We start from the raw sequence: 17,769 nt of genomic DNA, 5'->3' as shown, positions 1-17,769 counted from the left end.
TGGAGTCAGTGCCAGCTCTCGAATCAATCCCATTCTCCCCCTTATTTCCCTATAATCTAGTCTTTCTCTCCTGTCCATTAACTCCTTTGTGATTTTCCTGCAACCTACACTAAGATTAATTTATAATTAACCTACAAACTAGCACATCCTTAGGATCACCAGAACTGCCCATGAGAAAATGGTAGTGGGTTTTTCTCCAGGTGCTCCTGTTTCCTCCCGCCTCCCAAAGATGTGCGAGTTGGTAGGTTAATTGGTTACTGTAAATTGTAGATAAGTGGTAGAATCCTATGAGAATGTGGGCAGAATAACAGAAAGAGTAACACAGGATAAGTGTAAATGAGTGGTTGATAGTGGGTATGGATTTGATGGGCTGAAGGGCCTGTTTCCATGCTGTTTCTGTCTGACACAGACCAAGATTTTTAGATTTGCTTCCATTCCTCCGTACACCACTCTTAATTATTGATTTTGTGAATATGCAGAATAGCCATTTAATTGGAAAGAGGAGTCTTTCACCTTTCAAAATATTCCAAAGTGCAAAGCCAATGAATCACTTTTCTTCAAGTACATTCGTGGTTATTTAATCAGCAATTTTAAACAGCCAAATTGTAGCAAGGCCCACAATCAACAAGATATACAGTATAACCATTTAATTTGTTTTTGAATTAGAGTACTTGCTATTCTTCAAATTGTGCCATGGGTTATTTGCCATTTCAAAGACATAAAATAATAGTAGATCTGTCATTTGTAGTTATCAATAACTTTGATTGAAGAGTAAAGTCAAATCATTAAGCAGTCTTACATAATAAAAATCATGGTTTAGTAGAAACAAGCCAAGACAATATTAACAACCAACACAAAGCACCAAAAGAGAAAAATCAAAGTCTTCAGGTACGATGCAACAATCCATTTTATTTAACGTCTTAGAATAATTAATGGTTTGCATTCAATTTGTACTATTAAATTTAGTGGATGTTGTTAATGGTGTTGAATTTCTTATGCAGAATTTAAATGCTTGAATCAATGTGTATTTGAAAAAATATAAAAAACAATGGTTTGCATCTACTGTTCATGTACTACACATGAAGGTCAAATCAGAAAATCCCGAGGAGAAACACAAATTGGTTAATATAGAAAAATGTTTATGGTGGCTGCTCAGGCAAGCAACCGCCCTGAAACCTGTTAAGTTTGATACAGCAGAGGACCCATGAGACATACGTTTACTCATAGATAAAAAGAGCTATTCAATGACACTCTGTATTTGTTTTTTTTAAAATACAAAGTCCGCAAAGAAAAAGAATGAATATGTGAATATTGCAATTATATCCAAACCACAAAGTAAACAAGATGGGCAGAAGGGAATTCCAAGGTTTACACATGATCCTGACAGCTACGGTAAGGTACCCAAACCAAACAATGCTATATGCAGAGAAAATTGATCAACCAATCTTAATTAGTTGGTAAGGTGAAGTGCCAATTCACACTATTACTGAGATGGTGGATCTGTTGTGTAGAGTATACAGCAGAGAAATCAGCTATTTTGACCAACTCTTCTGTATTGGTGTTTATACTTCACAAAAACCTCCTCCTGATCCATTTAACTTGCTCTATCTTTCTGTTCTGTTCTCAAATAGTCTAGTTGTCTTTTGAAAGTATCTATGCCGTTATATGATCATAAATGTGGTCACCATCTTTCAGTATTAGTACTCTTGTTATTCAAGTCTGAAAACAAGTATTTTTCTCCACATGTAATTGCATTAGAAAAATTAGAAACAAAAATGTAACAAGAATTTCTGTCCAAATACCATTTGTTGCTTCTGGAGAGGAAGGCTTCACATTGGCACAGTATTTTAATGGAGAATTTCAAACTTGGATGTAATTTGAATGGATTTATTACAAGGCTTTAATTTTAATGCACATTTAAAATTTTTAATGTCCATGCTGATGGTGAAGTTTAAGTCTATAACATTACTGTCAGTGTACCCTCCACTTCTACAGAACAACTAAAAAGGCAAAAGAAAAATTGAAATAGTGCCCCTTAACAGAATACAGAATGAGAAACTCAAAGAACCTTGTTATTGTGGATATGTTGCTGCAATCCTTAGAGAATCAACAGTCACAATAACATGGAACCACCTATACCACTGAGCAAGAAATACGAATGATCACACACGATGTGATACACTGATAAATACAGCAAGCACAGTGACTGCAACATTTATAAAAAAAAATCAATTCAAAAAGAATGCAACTCTGAATTGTTGAGAAAGCAGACAGAAACAATCAATATTAATAAAAACAGGAAATGTTGGAAACACACAGGTCAACCACCTGAAGAAGGGCATTCGACCTGAAACATTAACTCTTTTTGTTTTACACAGATGCTGCCTGAGCTGCTTAGTATTTCCAGTGTAGTACCACATTTGTAATACCACATTTGTGGTATTTGAAAGTCAAAAAACTAAGTTCTACTTTCTATGTCTGCTAATATACTGCAGTATTTATATGCCATTATTATCAAGGTTTAAAAAACTGATAAATAACAAGACTTGTTCAGCAGCTTTGAATGGTGATGAGACTGGGTATGTTGTGTGCTCAATCCCTGTAAATCCATGATTTGACCAAATCCTTACAATTTGCAGCAGTTAAAAATGCCAGAGGGAAAAAAGTTCACTTTGCAGTGAACTACAGAGCAGGCCATCAGGAAGATAAAGCATTCATGACAATATATACACAAGCACAACTTACAAATGTGGAAGTGGACGGGGTAAACAAAGCATAAAATGGGTAATGCTGCTCCGGAAGGTACTACTTTCAGGGAAAGAGTCTATAGTAGGATATGAAAGTTTACTTGTCATTGCTTGTGAAATTCATAGTGCTTCATGGGCCAAATATCATCCAAATCAAATCTTCCCTTTTTTGATCAAATTATTTATTATTTCAACTACAGATACTTCTAAGTGTTATGATTTAAAATTTATCCACCAGTGAGCTAAGCATCATCCAATTCTCCAAGCCAGAACTATTTCCAGGAAGACCAAGTAAACTATGCAAGCACAAACAGAATGAAGTTACCATTCTTTACAGGCTTGATTCTATATCTATTGGAGCATAACATAGTTCCTCAGCTAAGTTAGGTTCCAACTTCTTAAAAATAGATTGTAATCATCAACAAGCAACATTTTTTTTTGAAAGACTCTCCAAAAATCAGAAGTAACATTTAATATACTGACCAGCTAAAGATAAGGGACATGTCTGCTCAGCTTAAAAACAATGAACAACGATTATTTTCTATCCTCATTACCAATTAAATAACCTATTGTGGCATGAGTTCAGCAACAATGCCTAACATAATTCATGTTCCAAAATGTTATGTGGCATGATCATCTTACACTAATAATAGTTATTTCCTTAAAACATTTATTAAAGTGATACATACCAGTTCACTTCAACATAGGCATTTTACTGTTAAATATAGATACATGCATATAATAATTCTTGTTGTGTCAAGTAATGCTTGTGTACCCACTTCCTAATCCTGTCTGCACCACAACACACAACTCCAGAAAAGGGTTCTATAAATTTACAAGTTTATACTGGTGTAAAGAACTTTCCAGGACTTTGTGCAACCTTACCATCTTACCCTATGCAGGTTATGAAATCAAGATTGGTAAAGTTGTAGAAGACTTGGATAGTTTGAGGAAATATAGATTAGTAGGACACATAGATGGGTTTCATATATAATTTGGTAAGACGAAATTTAAAGGAATACATTGTTAAGATGAAAGGGGAGAAAAGCAGGGGAGCATCAGTTGACTGAATGAAGGTGTGTAGCAATCTAGAAGTGCAATTCAGAATTCCAATTGCATGCAAATAGAGCTATAAAAAGGCAAGGCTAAACAGCAAAGAAGTAATGCTAAGTATGCACAAGACCACGTTCAGCCAGAATTACTTAATTGCTTAAAATTTGGGAAATACGAGGAATATTACAAAACATGGAGAAATGGGGGAGAAATGGGGGAAAAATGTGCATATATTTTTTAAGCAGTTTTAATGCTCGATGTCCCAAATTGTATAAGAGCCAATGAAACATTTTTGAAGTCAAGCCACGGATGCAGAAAATGTGGCAACCAGTTTGTACACAGCTATCTTCCACTACCAGCAATGTGATATCAAACAGATAACCCGTATTAATGATGATTGCAAAGGTGGCATGGTGTAGACAACTTGGTGCAGATGTCCAGATGATAAAGAATAATGGCCAAATTCATGTTTGTTCCATAATACAGGAGACATGCTGCCAGCACACAACAAAGAAGATCTCAAAAAGAATACTGTGAAGTCATAGAGTTGTACAAAAAGGATGAAAATTTTAAAAACTTGGCCCTTTGAACGGTTGACCTCGGAAAGAATTGCTGACAAGGTGTTAGAGTTTGTAAAAGAAAATCAAAAGCTGCAGATGCTGGAAAGCTGAAATAAAAACAAAAAAATGCTAGAAATACTCAGCAGGTCAGGCAGTATTGGTAGAAAGAGAAACAGTTAATGTTTCAGGTCTGAGACCCTTTGTGAGAACTAACAAAAGGGTGCTGATCCCAAAAACATGAATTATTTCTCTTTCCACAGATGTTGCCTGACCTAGTCAGTGTTTCCAACATTCATTGCTTTTGTGTTAGAAATTGTGATTGCAAGGACATAATTTTAATTAGTTGAAGCTTTAAATCTAAGCTAGTAGGGAGCTAAAGTCAGAACTTCAAACTAGAAATCAGGACTCTGGTTCCAATATCAGAAGTGGAGAAGCAGAACATCATACTGCAAGGATAGATATTCATTCTTTTGCTAAACATCCTAATACATGGAAAGAAACAAAGTTCAGGCTGAAGAGAATGCCGCGATTACATAACAATCAACTCATCTAGAGAGCAAAACCAAAGTACCAAAAATCAGTTTGTAATTTGTCAACAATCGGTTGAAAGAAGTTTTGGCTCATCAATATTGGATATAAAATAAGTAATTTTAACATGATCAACAACTTTTGTCTCAATGAAAGATAAAAGGAGGAATACTTAGCTTCTACTGGCATATACACAAAGTAACCTCAATGTTTCCTGACAATTTTTGTGGTAGTGACCATATAGGTCTAACAATGGATCAAAGGTATATCTAAAAATATCACCAAAACAGTAATAGCTGTTAGTAATTACATAATATTTCACTTGACTAGAGCAGGAGGGTTCACATAGAAGTTTAATTTTGTGAGGCGCACTCAGCCACTGCAACGTGCGGGCGTGGTGGGGGTTGGTGTCAGAAGTTGCAGGTAGGGGGCGTAGAGAAAGAAGATAATGGATTCTCCAAATGGAGATAAATATCCATGACAAAAAACTGGCCAACTGCATCCTAGGTTTGGGCCACAGATTGAAGCATTTGTGAACCAGAGATAGTAGTGCACAAATGCTTCAATCTGCTCAGCACTGAGTAATACTAGTAAATCCTAGTGTCCAAAATGCACCTGTTCCTCACTAAAATAAAAACAGATGAAATCATTTTTGTGAATACGATGCCTCATTGACCTTTGTGGTAAGAGCCTGCTGCAGCTGCTTGCAATGCCTTGTGCTGAGGAGCTGAGAGCCAACATGACCTTGACCTCCACAGAGAAAGAAGTCCAGGCACAAAACTGTGGCCCAAGGCCGATAGGGATAAGCCAGGAAACTACAGGTTGATGAGCCTTATGTCAGTAGTAGGGAAACCACTGGAAAAAATTCTCATAGGTAGGATTTATGATCACTTGGAAAGGCAGGGACTAATCAGGGGAGTTAGCATGGTTTTGTGCAGGGGAAATCCTGTCTCACAAATCTGATTGAGTTTTTAATTTTGAGGAAGTTAGTAAGAAAACTAATGAAGGCAAAATCATGGACTTGGTATAAATGTACTTTAGTAAGGTTTCGGACAAGGTCTCACATGGTAGGCAGGTCCAGAAAGTTAGGGCACATGGGTCCAAAATTGGCTTGGTGATAGCAGGCAGTGATGGCAGGTCATCTTCTGACAAGAAATCTGTAACCAGTGATGTTATCATAGAGATTGGTGCTGCGACCTTTGTTGTTATATGAAAGAATGTCTGTAGTCTGATAAGTAAGTTTGCTGAAGATTGTTGGAGTTGTAGACAGTCAGGAGAGTTGCCCAGGAGCACAGAGGGTCACAGATGAGCTAGAAAGTTGGATGGAGGGGTGGCAAATGGAATTTTATCTAGACAAGTGTGAGGTAATGCATTTTTGGCCAGTATTACATGAACTGACATACACAGTAAACAGCAGCAACCTTAGAAGCATTGATGTCCAAAGGGACCTTGGGGTGCAAGTTCATTGCTCCCTGAAAATGGTAACACAGGTAGATACGGCAGTGAAGAGGGAATTTAGCTTGCTTGCCTTCGTAGCCAAAGGTATTCAGTATAAGAGTTGAGACAGAATGTTGCAGCTGTACAAAACATTGGTTAAGCCACACTTCGAACATTAAGTGCTCTTCTGGTCATCATATTATGGAAAGGATGTGGTAGTGTGAAAAGAGTGCAGAAGAGATTGACCAAGACATTGCCTTTGGTAGGTTTTCCCACACAGAGGGTGATGGGTATATTGAGCAAACCACCAAAGGAGGTGGTGAGGCAGGTACAATCGCAGCATTTAAAATGCATTTGGACAGGTACATGGATAGGAAAGTCACAGAGGGATAAGGGCCTAATGCAGGAAAATGGGATTAGCGTAGATAGTCATCTTGGTTGGCATGGACAAATCAGGCTGAATCACTTGTTTCTGTACTGTATGACTCTATGACATCACTCAGAATCTCATCTTAGTAAATGGCCTCACAAGTTGGTCCCCTTCCCCAAGATCCTGAATGGCCACCTGTGGCCATAATGATGCCTTCAATAATTGAGCATGTGATCTTCTAGATTATGGAATGTCCTGGGAAAGAAACTTGGCAATTAACTTCAATGCCTTTTACAGGTTTTATAAACTGCAACCATGACGATTAATGTCAAAAATGGTAGATGGGATGCCAATCCATGTTGTTGAGCTTCTTAAGTGTAGTTGAAATTGCTTTCATCCAAGTGGAGGGTATTCCATCAGACCCTTGAGATGCCTTGTACATGGTACAAAAACATGGGTATGCATTCTCAGCCTGTTATAATTTTGCTCCTCTGCTTCTCCTGTCAATCACATTTAGCAATTAAAGTTTTAAAAATTTTGCACATTTTTGTACCTACCCAGAGATTGTGCTCATTTTATAAGTTATAAAGAAGATACCTGGTTGATTGTTCTGCGCCACCAAGCTACTTGCATTAGAGATTGGTACAAAAAATGTGGAAAGGACTACGTTATTCATCTCATTGCTAACACTCAATGAACAAAATCCTATAAGAGATGCACTTTCACCATAGCCAGCAGCTATTCCTTTGCTCTATTTAGATTACAGTATTGTACAACAAAAGCCTCTTTGAGATAAACTAAGTCATGTTATTCTACAGGGGGGAGCGGTGGGTCAAGATGGGAAGTAAGACTTGCTCCCAATAACTATTAGCTTTTACCATTACATGATTGGTGAATGATAGGAATCAGCACTACCTACCAATGTCAACTTTAATTAATTCAGTCAAATTGGAAAAAAAATGCTTCATCCGAACTTAGAAAATTCACTGTATGCAATAGTACACTTGCTTATTTAGTTATAATGAATTCAAAGATGACAAACATTCTCAAACATTTTATTTTGGTAATTATCATTTGAGGAAATCTTATATTTGCAAAATCATTGTAAACAACCTTCACTACAGCATTTGGAAGTACAACGAGTAAAATACATTATCAAAGTAGATTAGAAAATTGTATTGGTAGAGGACACACACACACCAAATGTCAATTTTAAATGAGTGTTTGAGAAAACCAAAATATGTTGACGTATTTCTACATTACAACAAATTTTATGTAATTATCCCCTGGTCTTTTTTGTATATACTAAAGAACTCTATCTAGGTCAGAATAAAATAAATTTTAATAATCAACTGTCAGTCTCCTAAACAGCAAGTGTACACAGGTAACGATAACATTTCTCACGAATGTACTGGAGTGTTCAATGGACTACTCAACCTTACCCAACAAGAGATGACATTGCATCAATATATAGCCTTTTCAACCTCAATACCTCCAGAGACAAAGCACAGTTCAATGAAGATTGGTGGCACAAGTGCAAACAGAACACTGAAAAGACCATATTCTAGAGCCAAATATAGTACACATTTCCTGCACTGTCATATTCACATTGACAGCTATATTCACTGCTTCAGTGGTTTGCAACAGTACATAGCCCTTGCATTTACAATAAGGATGGTCGATGATATCAGATGATACACAATACCTTAAAATGGCACAAGGTATGGACTATTACCTTCAAATACAAATAATCTCAAGTAGTAAAAGCAATTGTGAATTTCAGGAGTAAAATGGACATAAGTAAATAAGATATTTTGAGCACCCAGATTAGCTGCAATATAGAGCAGATGCAGAATAAAGATTAATCTACTTTGACCTAATCTTAAACTGATCACTATTACCAATTTTTTACCCATCCTGGTGTAACCCAATTTGGTACAGGAAGAACTGTGGCTGTGTTGTAGTACGAGTTGAATAGAAAGGGCTCAAACTCAAACCATATGAAACTCTTAAAGCAAGCAGACAAAAGTGGTTTTGCATTTCAGCATTCTGAGCTGTATCTGAATCTACCATCTAACTTCAAACAAGTGTACAGCATGTGGGCCCTCAACAAGTGCATTGGTAGAGTTGCATCCAGAAGTAACAAAAACATGAATGAGAGCAAAGCCAAGTCAAACATATTAATTGGCGCCAACATAAACTGGGAAAACTATTGGTCCATCACTACCAAATATGAAACCAACCATACATCGATATCTGCTCTGCCTGTCAGTAAAATCATTGCTGAATTTCAATATCAACCTATATTCCTACCCTATTCCCATATCCATTAATCTCCCAATGCCCAAATACCAATTGATCTAGTATTGAACGTAATGAACAAATGAGCATCCATATCTCCCAGGTCTTAGACTCGTATCTTCATGCAAGTCACTGACACAGACTGCAAATAACCAAGACTTCAGCACTGATCTTTGTGCCTCTTCATTGATAACACCATCCCATACCAAAAATGACTCATTTAAAGAACATTTAAAAAAGAGAAAGAGCAGGACATTCAAACTCTAACACCTGCTCCACCATTTAATAAGACCTTTTATTTCAGCACCACTTTCCTGTGCAAATCTCAAATCCCTTGATTACCTTACTATCTAAAACTTGATCAAGTAAACTTGACGATGGCCTCCACAGCCCTTTTGGATAAAGAATTCTCAAGATTTACTGTACACTGCAAGAAAAATTCACCCAAATTCAGCTCTGACTGGCCAACCCTTTATTTTGAGATTACAAGCCCTAGGTCTAGACACCATCACCATGGATCTATTAGGTCATGTAATTTTTTTAATATATTCCAATGAGACCCTCTCATTGTTGTAAGTCCCAGACACCATATGTCCAATCTGCTTAATTTCTTCTCAAAAAACAATTCCACCTTCTCAGGAATCAATCTGGTCAAAATTCACTTCACTCCCTCCAAAGAACATCTTCCTTGGACATATACACAACATTCCAGATGGGGATTCACTGGGGTCCTGTATAATTTCAGTTCTTTAAGGTGACAGTGTCTGGACTCCTCTGATCCTGATAAGTTTACTTCCATTCTTGGTTTTCAGTAGGGTGAGCTCTTGCGTATGTAGGACTTTCACATGCTGGAAAAAGAAAAATCGATGCATGTAATGGGTATCAAAGAGTTATTAGACCTCCTGTGCTCTTTCCACCTACAGTCTGGTCTTTAGGTCATGGGCTTCCTTAAGTCCTTGGCATTCAGGTGCCTGTAGAGCCAACATGATAAAGCTTCCAGACCAAGGAAACATTGCATTTCCAGTTAATTAGATCCTTGATCTCAGGTCATTCTCATCAAATGAGTCCTAGTGTTTTGTTGATACCAAAGCCCCAAGTCTCTCCACAGCTGCTAATTATAGTAGATTGCAGAATAATCCAGATGCTTTGGACTCTCTGAACTTCCCATTTCTTACAGTTTGTCAGCTTTACTTATTAGGTGCTGTCTGAGAAGAATTCTCTTTGCAGGGTCCTCGAGATCATTAATGCTGGATTTTCTTGTGGCAATATTTTTTTTAAATACACCAGGCAAGAATGAATAGAAAAACAGCAAGTGTGTTCCTTAAAATCACAGATAATATTGTTTTGGCTGTTCTAAAGTTTATAGCCGGACAATTAAATCACTATATTTCAGGGGAAATCATGCCCCACGAGAACACAGGAAAATAGGGAGGAGGAGTAGACCACAAAACCTCAAGCTGCCCCACCATTCAATACAACGATGGCTTTTCTATCCGAGACCTCAACTCCTCTTCTGTACCAGTTGCCCATTGCCCTCCATTCCCCAACCTCTAATGATTTAGTTTCCACAAAATTTCAGGTTAGAGTATTCCAGAGATGCACCACTCTCTGCAAGAAGAAATTTCTACATACCTCAGTTTTAAATGACCATTCCCCTTAACCCATAGGAACCAGGGGAAACATTCCATGATCTACCCTGTCATGCCCCACTTTGGATCTTGTATATTTCAATAAGATCACCTCCTATTCCTCTAAACCACAAAGAATATAGATCCAACTTCTTTAGCATCCTGTTGAGAGGATAACCTTCTTATCGCAGGAATTAGACTCTATTTGAATTGCCTCCAATGTTACTACATCCTTTCTTAGGTAAGGAGGCCAGAAACATTCGTAGTACTCCAAGTGTGGCCTCACGAACACTCTGTGATAATACCTCTCTGTTTCTAAACTCTTTGCAATAAAGGTTAATATACCAGTTGCCTTTTTAAACTCCCTACAACGATGCATGCTAACTTCTTGTGCCATATTAGCATAAATACATTTATAAAAAAACAATGCCATGTATGGGTTAGAGATTGTCACTACCATTTTCAGAGTCTGAAGTTCTTTCTCCCTAAGTCCAGAACCAAAACAATAGTGACGTTAATATCTTGGCATCTCAATGGGACATCACTGGTTATACTGCACAACAACCTTATCACGAATCAGAAAAAGAAACATATATTGCACTATCAGTTTAAGAACTGACTACTGTTAGAAATCCATGTAATTTGTGAACAAAAAGGATTTTAACAGTACATCTATCACAACCATTTGGCAAGCACCCAATGTGTATTTTTAAACAGATACTTCCCTCAAGAATATCAGAGCACTAATTAAAAGAGCAGCTGAGTAACGTTTCTCCTCCCCACCACCTCCATCTCCCACCTGCACATGCAAGCAACAACTCAAATTACACAATCTCAAAACTGCATTTACTAAATAGTCTGCTATTACAGCAGCTTTTAAAATTTTAAAACTTGAAACTAATAATGGCCTTGGAGCTTTATAATGGGGATTAAAAACAAAATTTAAAATTATGAAGGATTGCACCAGATCCTAATTGATACATTGTGATAGATTGATAGTGGGATATTTTACTTAATTACTGCAGCATTAGAACATAGAACACAGAACACAATAGCACAGTACAGGTCCTTTGGCCCACAATGTTGTGCTGACGTTTTATTCTGCTCTAAGATCTATTTAACCCTTCCCTCCTACATAGCCCTCCATTTCTCTATCATTCGTGTGTCTATCTAAGAGTCTCTTAAATATCCCTAATATCTGTCCCCACAACCTCTGCTGGCAGTGCGTTCCATGCACCCACCACTCTCCATGTAAAAAAAACCTTACCTCTGACATCCCCCTTATATCTTCCTCCAATCACCTTAAAATTATGTCCCCTCGTGTTAGCCATTGTCACCCTGGGAAAAAGTCTCTGACTGTCCACTCAAGCTATGCCTCTTATCATCTTGTATACCTCTATCAAGTCACCTCTCATCCTCCTCCTCTCCAAAGAGAAAAGCCCTAGCTCACTCAACCTATCGTTATAAGACGTGCTCTCCAATCCAGGCAGCATCCTGGTAAGTTTCATCTGCACCCTCTCTAAAGCTTCCATATCCTTGCTATAATGAGGTGACCAGAACTGAACACAATACTCCAATAAAAGTGTTGCTATATAAAAATATTTGGTTGCAAGACATTTTGTTTTAAAAATAGGGACAACGTCATCTTATCCATTTATTCACACCACAGAGTGCTGTCCCATTGCGAGTATTTACTTCACTAGCTGCAGAAACACAAATCCAGACACAGAAAGTGAAAATTAAAATACTGTAGATGCTGTAAACCCGAAGAGAGGATGGAAAGGGAACATTCTCCAGGCAACCCCCGTGTTACAGCTATTTGGGTAACAGAAATTCACCCTTACAGAATTCACAAATCACTACCCAAAAATTTGAGATATGGGTAAAATGTGTGCTCACAGAATTTATGTGGAATAAAAGTAAATAAACAATTTTTTTCCACCTGCATTTCTTGATGCATGTGCAGATGATACAGCTTCACTTTACGGAAAATTGTATTATAGACCATTTTCTAGGAATGCAATCCACCAACCCATCAACAGGAGCAGCCTACTCCTATTTATATTTCTTAACTCCCCCCCCTCCCCTAACACAGGGGTCACCCATACTGAACTTCTCAACCATATTCTGCCATTCAATTTCATCAGAGCTGATGTGCGACTTAATTATTTCTATAAGCCCTGCTTCGTCAATATGATTAACTAAAACCCAATCAATGTCACACTTAAAACAAACAACTGTCATCAACTGCCATTTGCAGAAAAAGAGTTCCAAACTTCTACCACCTTTTGTGTAAAAGCCTTTCCAAATTTCAGCAAGTCCTAATTTTATAATGTTTCCAGTAAAACAGAAAAGACTGAAAATACTTGGTGGATCAGGCAGCACCAGTGTACAAAGTGTACAGCTGATGTTTCAGGTCTAAGACAGTGCTTCAGAACTTAGTAAAGTTCTAGAACTTGAGCCAATGGCAAACTGGGCTGCTACTCCTCATTGGAGGCTCTTTGATTGCTACAAATTTGTTTTAGGAGGAAAAGTAAATATTGCTTTTTAGAAAAAGAAGTACTTGGATGAAAAGAATATTGTTCCTGAAATAGCTATACAGGTCCTCCAGAGGTTACAGCAGGGTACTGTTCCTGTGAACTGTTCATAACCTGTACAGTTCGCAAGACAGAAATGCAGCTATGAACCAAATTCCTTCATGGCAGAAGATGCCTGCAGCAGCTGGCAAATCCATCCCACCGGTCTCACAATCACTTGCTTGTAGGTACAGCTATACATAAATCGGGTGTTTGTAAGCTGTGGAGGACCTTTACTTGCTTTATTTCACAGATCTATCTAGAATGAATTTTCACTTAGGGTGCAATTGCAAAATTATATGCAAAAACACCTGAAATTGCTCACATATTTCTGCAAAAAATTCATTTGCTTAGATCACAAATGGTAAAGATCTTCAGTGAATCAATGGAACAGTGCAGCATAATAGAAAAATAAACTACTTCCCTTCTTTGAAAAGTATTCCTTGAAAGAGCAACGCCTTGTGCAGTTCCTCACAAGAAATATGCATCATTAAGTATCCAATCTACTAAAACCAACTAGCAATAACTTCAGAAAAATCACATTAAACCATATAATGGTTTCATTGGTGTGCATGACTCATTTACTAAATAAAAATATTTAATATAAAAATATTGACGCATACCTAATTAAATAAATACTAAGGGAATTTCACAATTAACCCAAATTGGTGAAAGTTCACAGTTATAACTTGTAAAGGATGGACTATTTTATGGGGCTGGTGCAATCCAGATTAAACCACAAATCATGTAGTTTTGGGTCCAAAATACCCATTCCTTTGTGCTTGTTTGGCTGACTCCACCCTGACCACACAAATATATCCATTGTAAACTCCACCCTGAACCAAATGTTTAAGGCTTCAATGTTGGATATTAGTCCCAGAGTTTTGGATAATTTATATAAACTGAAAAAGCTTTCATTTCTAAATTATCTGAAACTCTCCATCATCGTGAAGCCTCAAATATTAGTGCAAGGCGCAGTTTAAACTTGTAATATCTGTATAATCAGGGTGGGGTCAGCTGAACAAGCACAGAAAAGCTTTATTACTGAGAATTACACCCAAAACCACCTGATTTATGTTTTCCATCACAAAAGGTTTTCGAATTCAAAAGCAAATTCTGTTTCTCTTCCTCGAAATGCTGCCTGACCTGCTGAGTGTTTCCAGAATTTTCTGTAAAATATCCAGTAATTGTATATTGCAACTATGATTTGCTAAAATTTGCTACAGTATGATACCTCCCTTTCAGAATTCCAATTTGCCAGCTTTGGTAATTAAAACCAGGGCGTCTTCAATCTACCCATAAAGGATACATCTTTCCCCAATTAAACCGTTATGTTGGTCTCATTTTCCAAGGTCTCGTCATGAACTATTATTGTTGGAGGACTTCGTACAGTGGGGGAAGATTGGTAGAGGACCTTTGTCTTGTAAATATTGCATACAAGGCCCATCCTCTCTTTAGTTCAATGAGCAATGGTTCGGAGCTCAACTGCCTGGGCATGCAAAAACATAAGGGTCATCTGTACACTGAGGTTTGGGTGACCTTAGTTCTGGAGCGCAAGTTCAATGGTCTCCCATTAGTTAAGACAATTACCTCCTTTCCAATGGGAAGTTTATTGGAAGTGAGGTGCAGCATCTCTGCCTGGAAGACTGAAAAAAAAATGTTGGGTCAATGACAGTACATATGGCCCAACTCTAATCACTCAACCAAACAGCAGACATTTATGTTTCACCGAATAAAACAAAATAGTCACATTTCTCTACCATAAAATTTCACAAAAGTACACCATCTGGAACAAGACTTCAAAAACATCAGGATTTAACACTCAAAATGTGTGGTGAGCCACTAACAATTGGGCAGCACCAAGAAAGGAAAGAAATTGGTGCAAAAATAGCCATTCACCCCTTTGTACCTCCTCTGCCATTCAATAATATATTGGTTCTTCTGACTTTGACAGCAAATCCATTTCCTGTTCCCTAACAGTCTGAAAATTTAGCTAGTACATCAAAAGAATGGGAATTCCCAATGTCTTACTTCTCCTCGCCTTAACCAACCACTGAAAGGGAGTTTCCATCCTTAGCCTCAAAGCCAGAGCCATAACAAATCTCAGCAACTACAAGCTCTAAAGCAATTCTCAGGTAGCCCCATTAATAGAATATACAATTCTTGAATGTGTTAAATCCTGTTTATTGAATGTGTTGCATTTGGTCTACAAGATATTTGAAAATTGCACATCCAATATTCACCTAATGCCATCAGTAGGCAAACAAAACCTGATTAAACTGGGTATGACAACTGCTCTGCCCATGACGGCAATTAACTGCAGAGAGTTGTGGACACAGCTCAGCACATCATGGAAACCAGCCTCCCCTCCATGGACTCTGTCTGCACTTCTTGCTGCCTCGGTAAAGCAGCCAGCATAATCAAAGACCCCACCCACCCTGGAGATTCTCTCTTCTCCCCTCTCCCATCGGGCAGAGGATACAAAAGCCTGAAAGCACATACCACTAGGCTCAAGGACAGCTTCTATCCCGCTGTTATAAGACTACTGAACAGTTCCCTACTACAATAAGATGAACTCTTGACCTCACAATCTACCTCATTATGGCCTTGCACCTTGTTGTCTACCTGCAGTGCACTCTGTAACTGTAACACTTTATTCTGCATTCTGTTATTGTTTTACCTTGTACTACCTTAATACACTGTTATAATGAAATGATCTGCAAAACAAGTTTTTCACTGTACCTCAGTACATGTGACAATAATAAACCAATTTACCAACTTTTCCTCCATATTTTTGAATGAGTGGTTTGACCAAGATGGTTTTTTATATATAACTGAAGCACATTGTTTCTACATACTATTCGCTATTTTACAAAGTCCAAAGGAGAGTGGAATGACAGGGTCCTGACTGCTTATCCACTTTTTTAAAAAGTCTAAATCCTCAACAGTGCCCCAAAACAACAATGTTTTGATATCAAGTGAAAAGATAATTTTATATATCCATTACTTCTAATGGAAAGCTATCAACAGATCAGTGAAAACGCCTGTCACCTTGACACTCCAGTACATAAAATGCTGACATGCAAAATTAGAGGTCAGAGCCCAACCACAAGTTATGAGATGGGACACTACAGGCAGTGCAATCCACCTATATGCTTAAGATGGTCATTTTCAGGCTAAAAAAACGTATCGGACATGTATTTTGGGGGCTACAGTGTGTTGGCCAACCTACACGCCAGGAATGAATGAGGTTGTCATCTCCCGAGCTCCTACATGTATTTTAAAACCTGCGGTTCCCGGCCAAGCCCCCTTCGTTCTGGGCTTTCCTTATAGGAATCACGATGAGCTTCCAACTGGTCAAACGTCACGTCAATCACAATTACGTCACAATCAGACTCAAAGTTGACACTGAGGGGTTTCCAGGCCGTCGCCTTTGGTCTTAAAAACCGCTCAGAGTCACATGAACACGGTTGCAGGCCCCCGGCCAGATATCGCAGCACACACACCGAAGACGCATAATACAAGGCACACTTACAAAAAGATTAACTTTGGTTTTATTTATCGAATGAAAATTTAGAAGAAGCGGCTGTCATTTCACAAATTTATCTGAAGCGGAATGGTGCAAGGCATCGATATTTATCATGAAGTGTCACGTCCACTAAAGCTGGGAACATTGCTCATACATATGCACATCAAATGATTTAAGAAGACTTTTGCAAATCGAGTGTTTAGCTTTACTCCACCACACGAAGTAAAACGTGTAGGCTAAAAAATAGTAACCTGTCCAAAGAAAATCCGACTGATGTGATTTCCTGCACAAGTTCTCCGCAGCAGTCAATGCATTTCTTGACGTTTTAAAAACAGACTTACCGAGTGATTGACTCCCCACATAAGGACGCTGAGCAATGGATCGCTGGCTCGGAACAGCTTCACTTTCTGAGCCACAAAATGTTTCTTCTTGGTTTTCGTTTTGCTGGCGAATGGCGTACTGTTCGCTGCCATCTTTCTCCCTGACTCGCGTTTTCTTTTTTAGTTCAATTTACTGCGTTTTATTCACCAATTCTTTTCAGTATTTAAAATGGAAATGTTTATAATAAAAACTTATTGCACCGTCTTCTTCCTCCGCTCATTGAAAACAGTTCAAACGTTTATGATCAGAATTTGTTTCTGGGCGGTAGTAGCAGACTGGTTACTACATTCTCCAATACCCTGCCGCTTCCGGACCTTCCTGACTGTGTGTGTGTGAACTGTAAGAAAGCGACACTATATCCACAACCCGCACACACGCATTGCACACTGCAACGCAGCTTGAAAAAGGTGGAACCAGGTGGGGAACAATAACACACGATTGACAGTAGTAAGAGCCATACAGATCGGGGCTCTTGCCTTGCTACGTTCGACACTGGATGGCGTCCGGAGACACGCGACCAATTGCAGAGTTGCACGAGATGATTTGATCCCGTGTGCATCCAGACTATAAAAGCCATCAAGTTCGGTTGCGGCGGGTAGTGTTCATGAGTGGGCGTAATGTGGTATTTTAGAAGCATCTGAAAAATGTCTGAAACTTTT

The 17,769-nt window shown here is 38.2% G+C and overlaps 1 protein-coding gene across 1 annotated transcript in view; it reads right to left on the bottom strand.

Annotated features, from left to right (window-relative positions):
* Positions 1-17,483, bottom strand: part of LOC127570424 (phosphatidylinositol 5-phosphate 4-kinase type-2 alpha) — a 172,478-nt gene extending 154,995 nt beyond the window's left edge. The window contains exon 1 of the mRNA XM_052015995.1: positions 17,071-17,483. Within this exon, the coding sequence (XP_051871955.1) occupies positions 17,071-17,202 (132 nt within the window). The 5' untranslated portion in view covers positions 17,203-17,483. The remainder of the gene's footprint in view (positions 1-17,070) is intronic.
* Between the last annotated feature and the right edge of the window lie 286 nt (positions 17,484-17,769).

This window comes from Pristis pectinata, chromosome 5 (assembly GCF_009764475.1).
Source record: "Pristis pectinata isolate sPriPec2 chromosome 5, sPriPec2.1.pri, whole genome shotgun sequence".
NCBI classification, from domain to species: Eukaryota; Metazoa; Chordata; class Chondrichthyes; order Rhinopristiformes; family Pristidae; genus Pristis; species Pristis pectinata.
The sequence above is the reverse complement of the archived record's forward strand: the minus strand, read 5'-3'. Positions and strand labels throughout refer to the sequence as shown.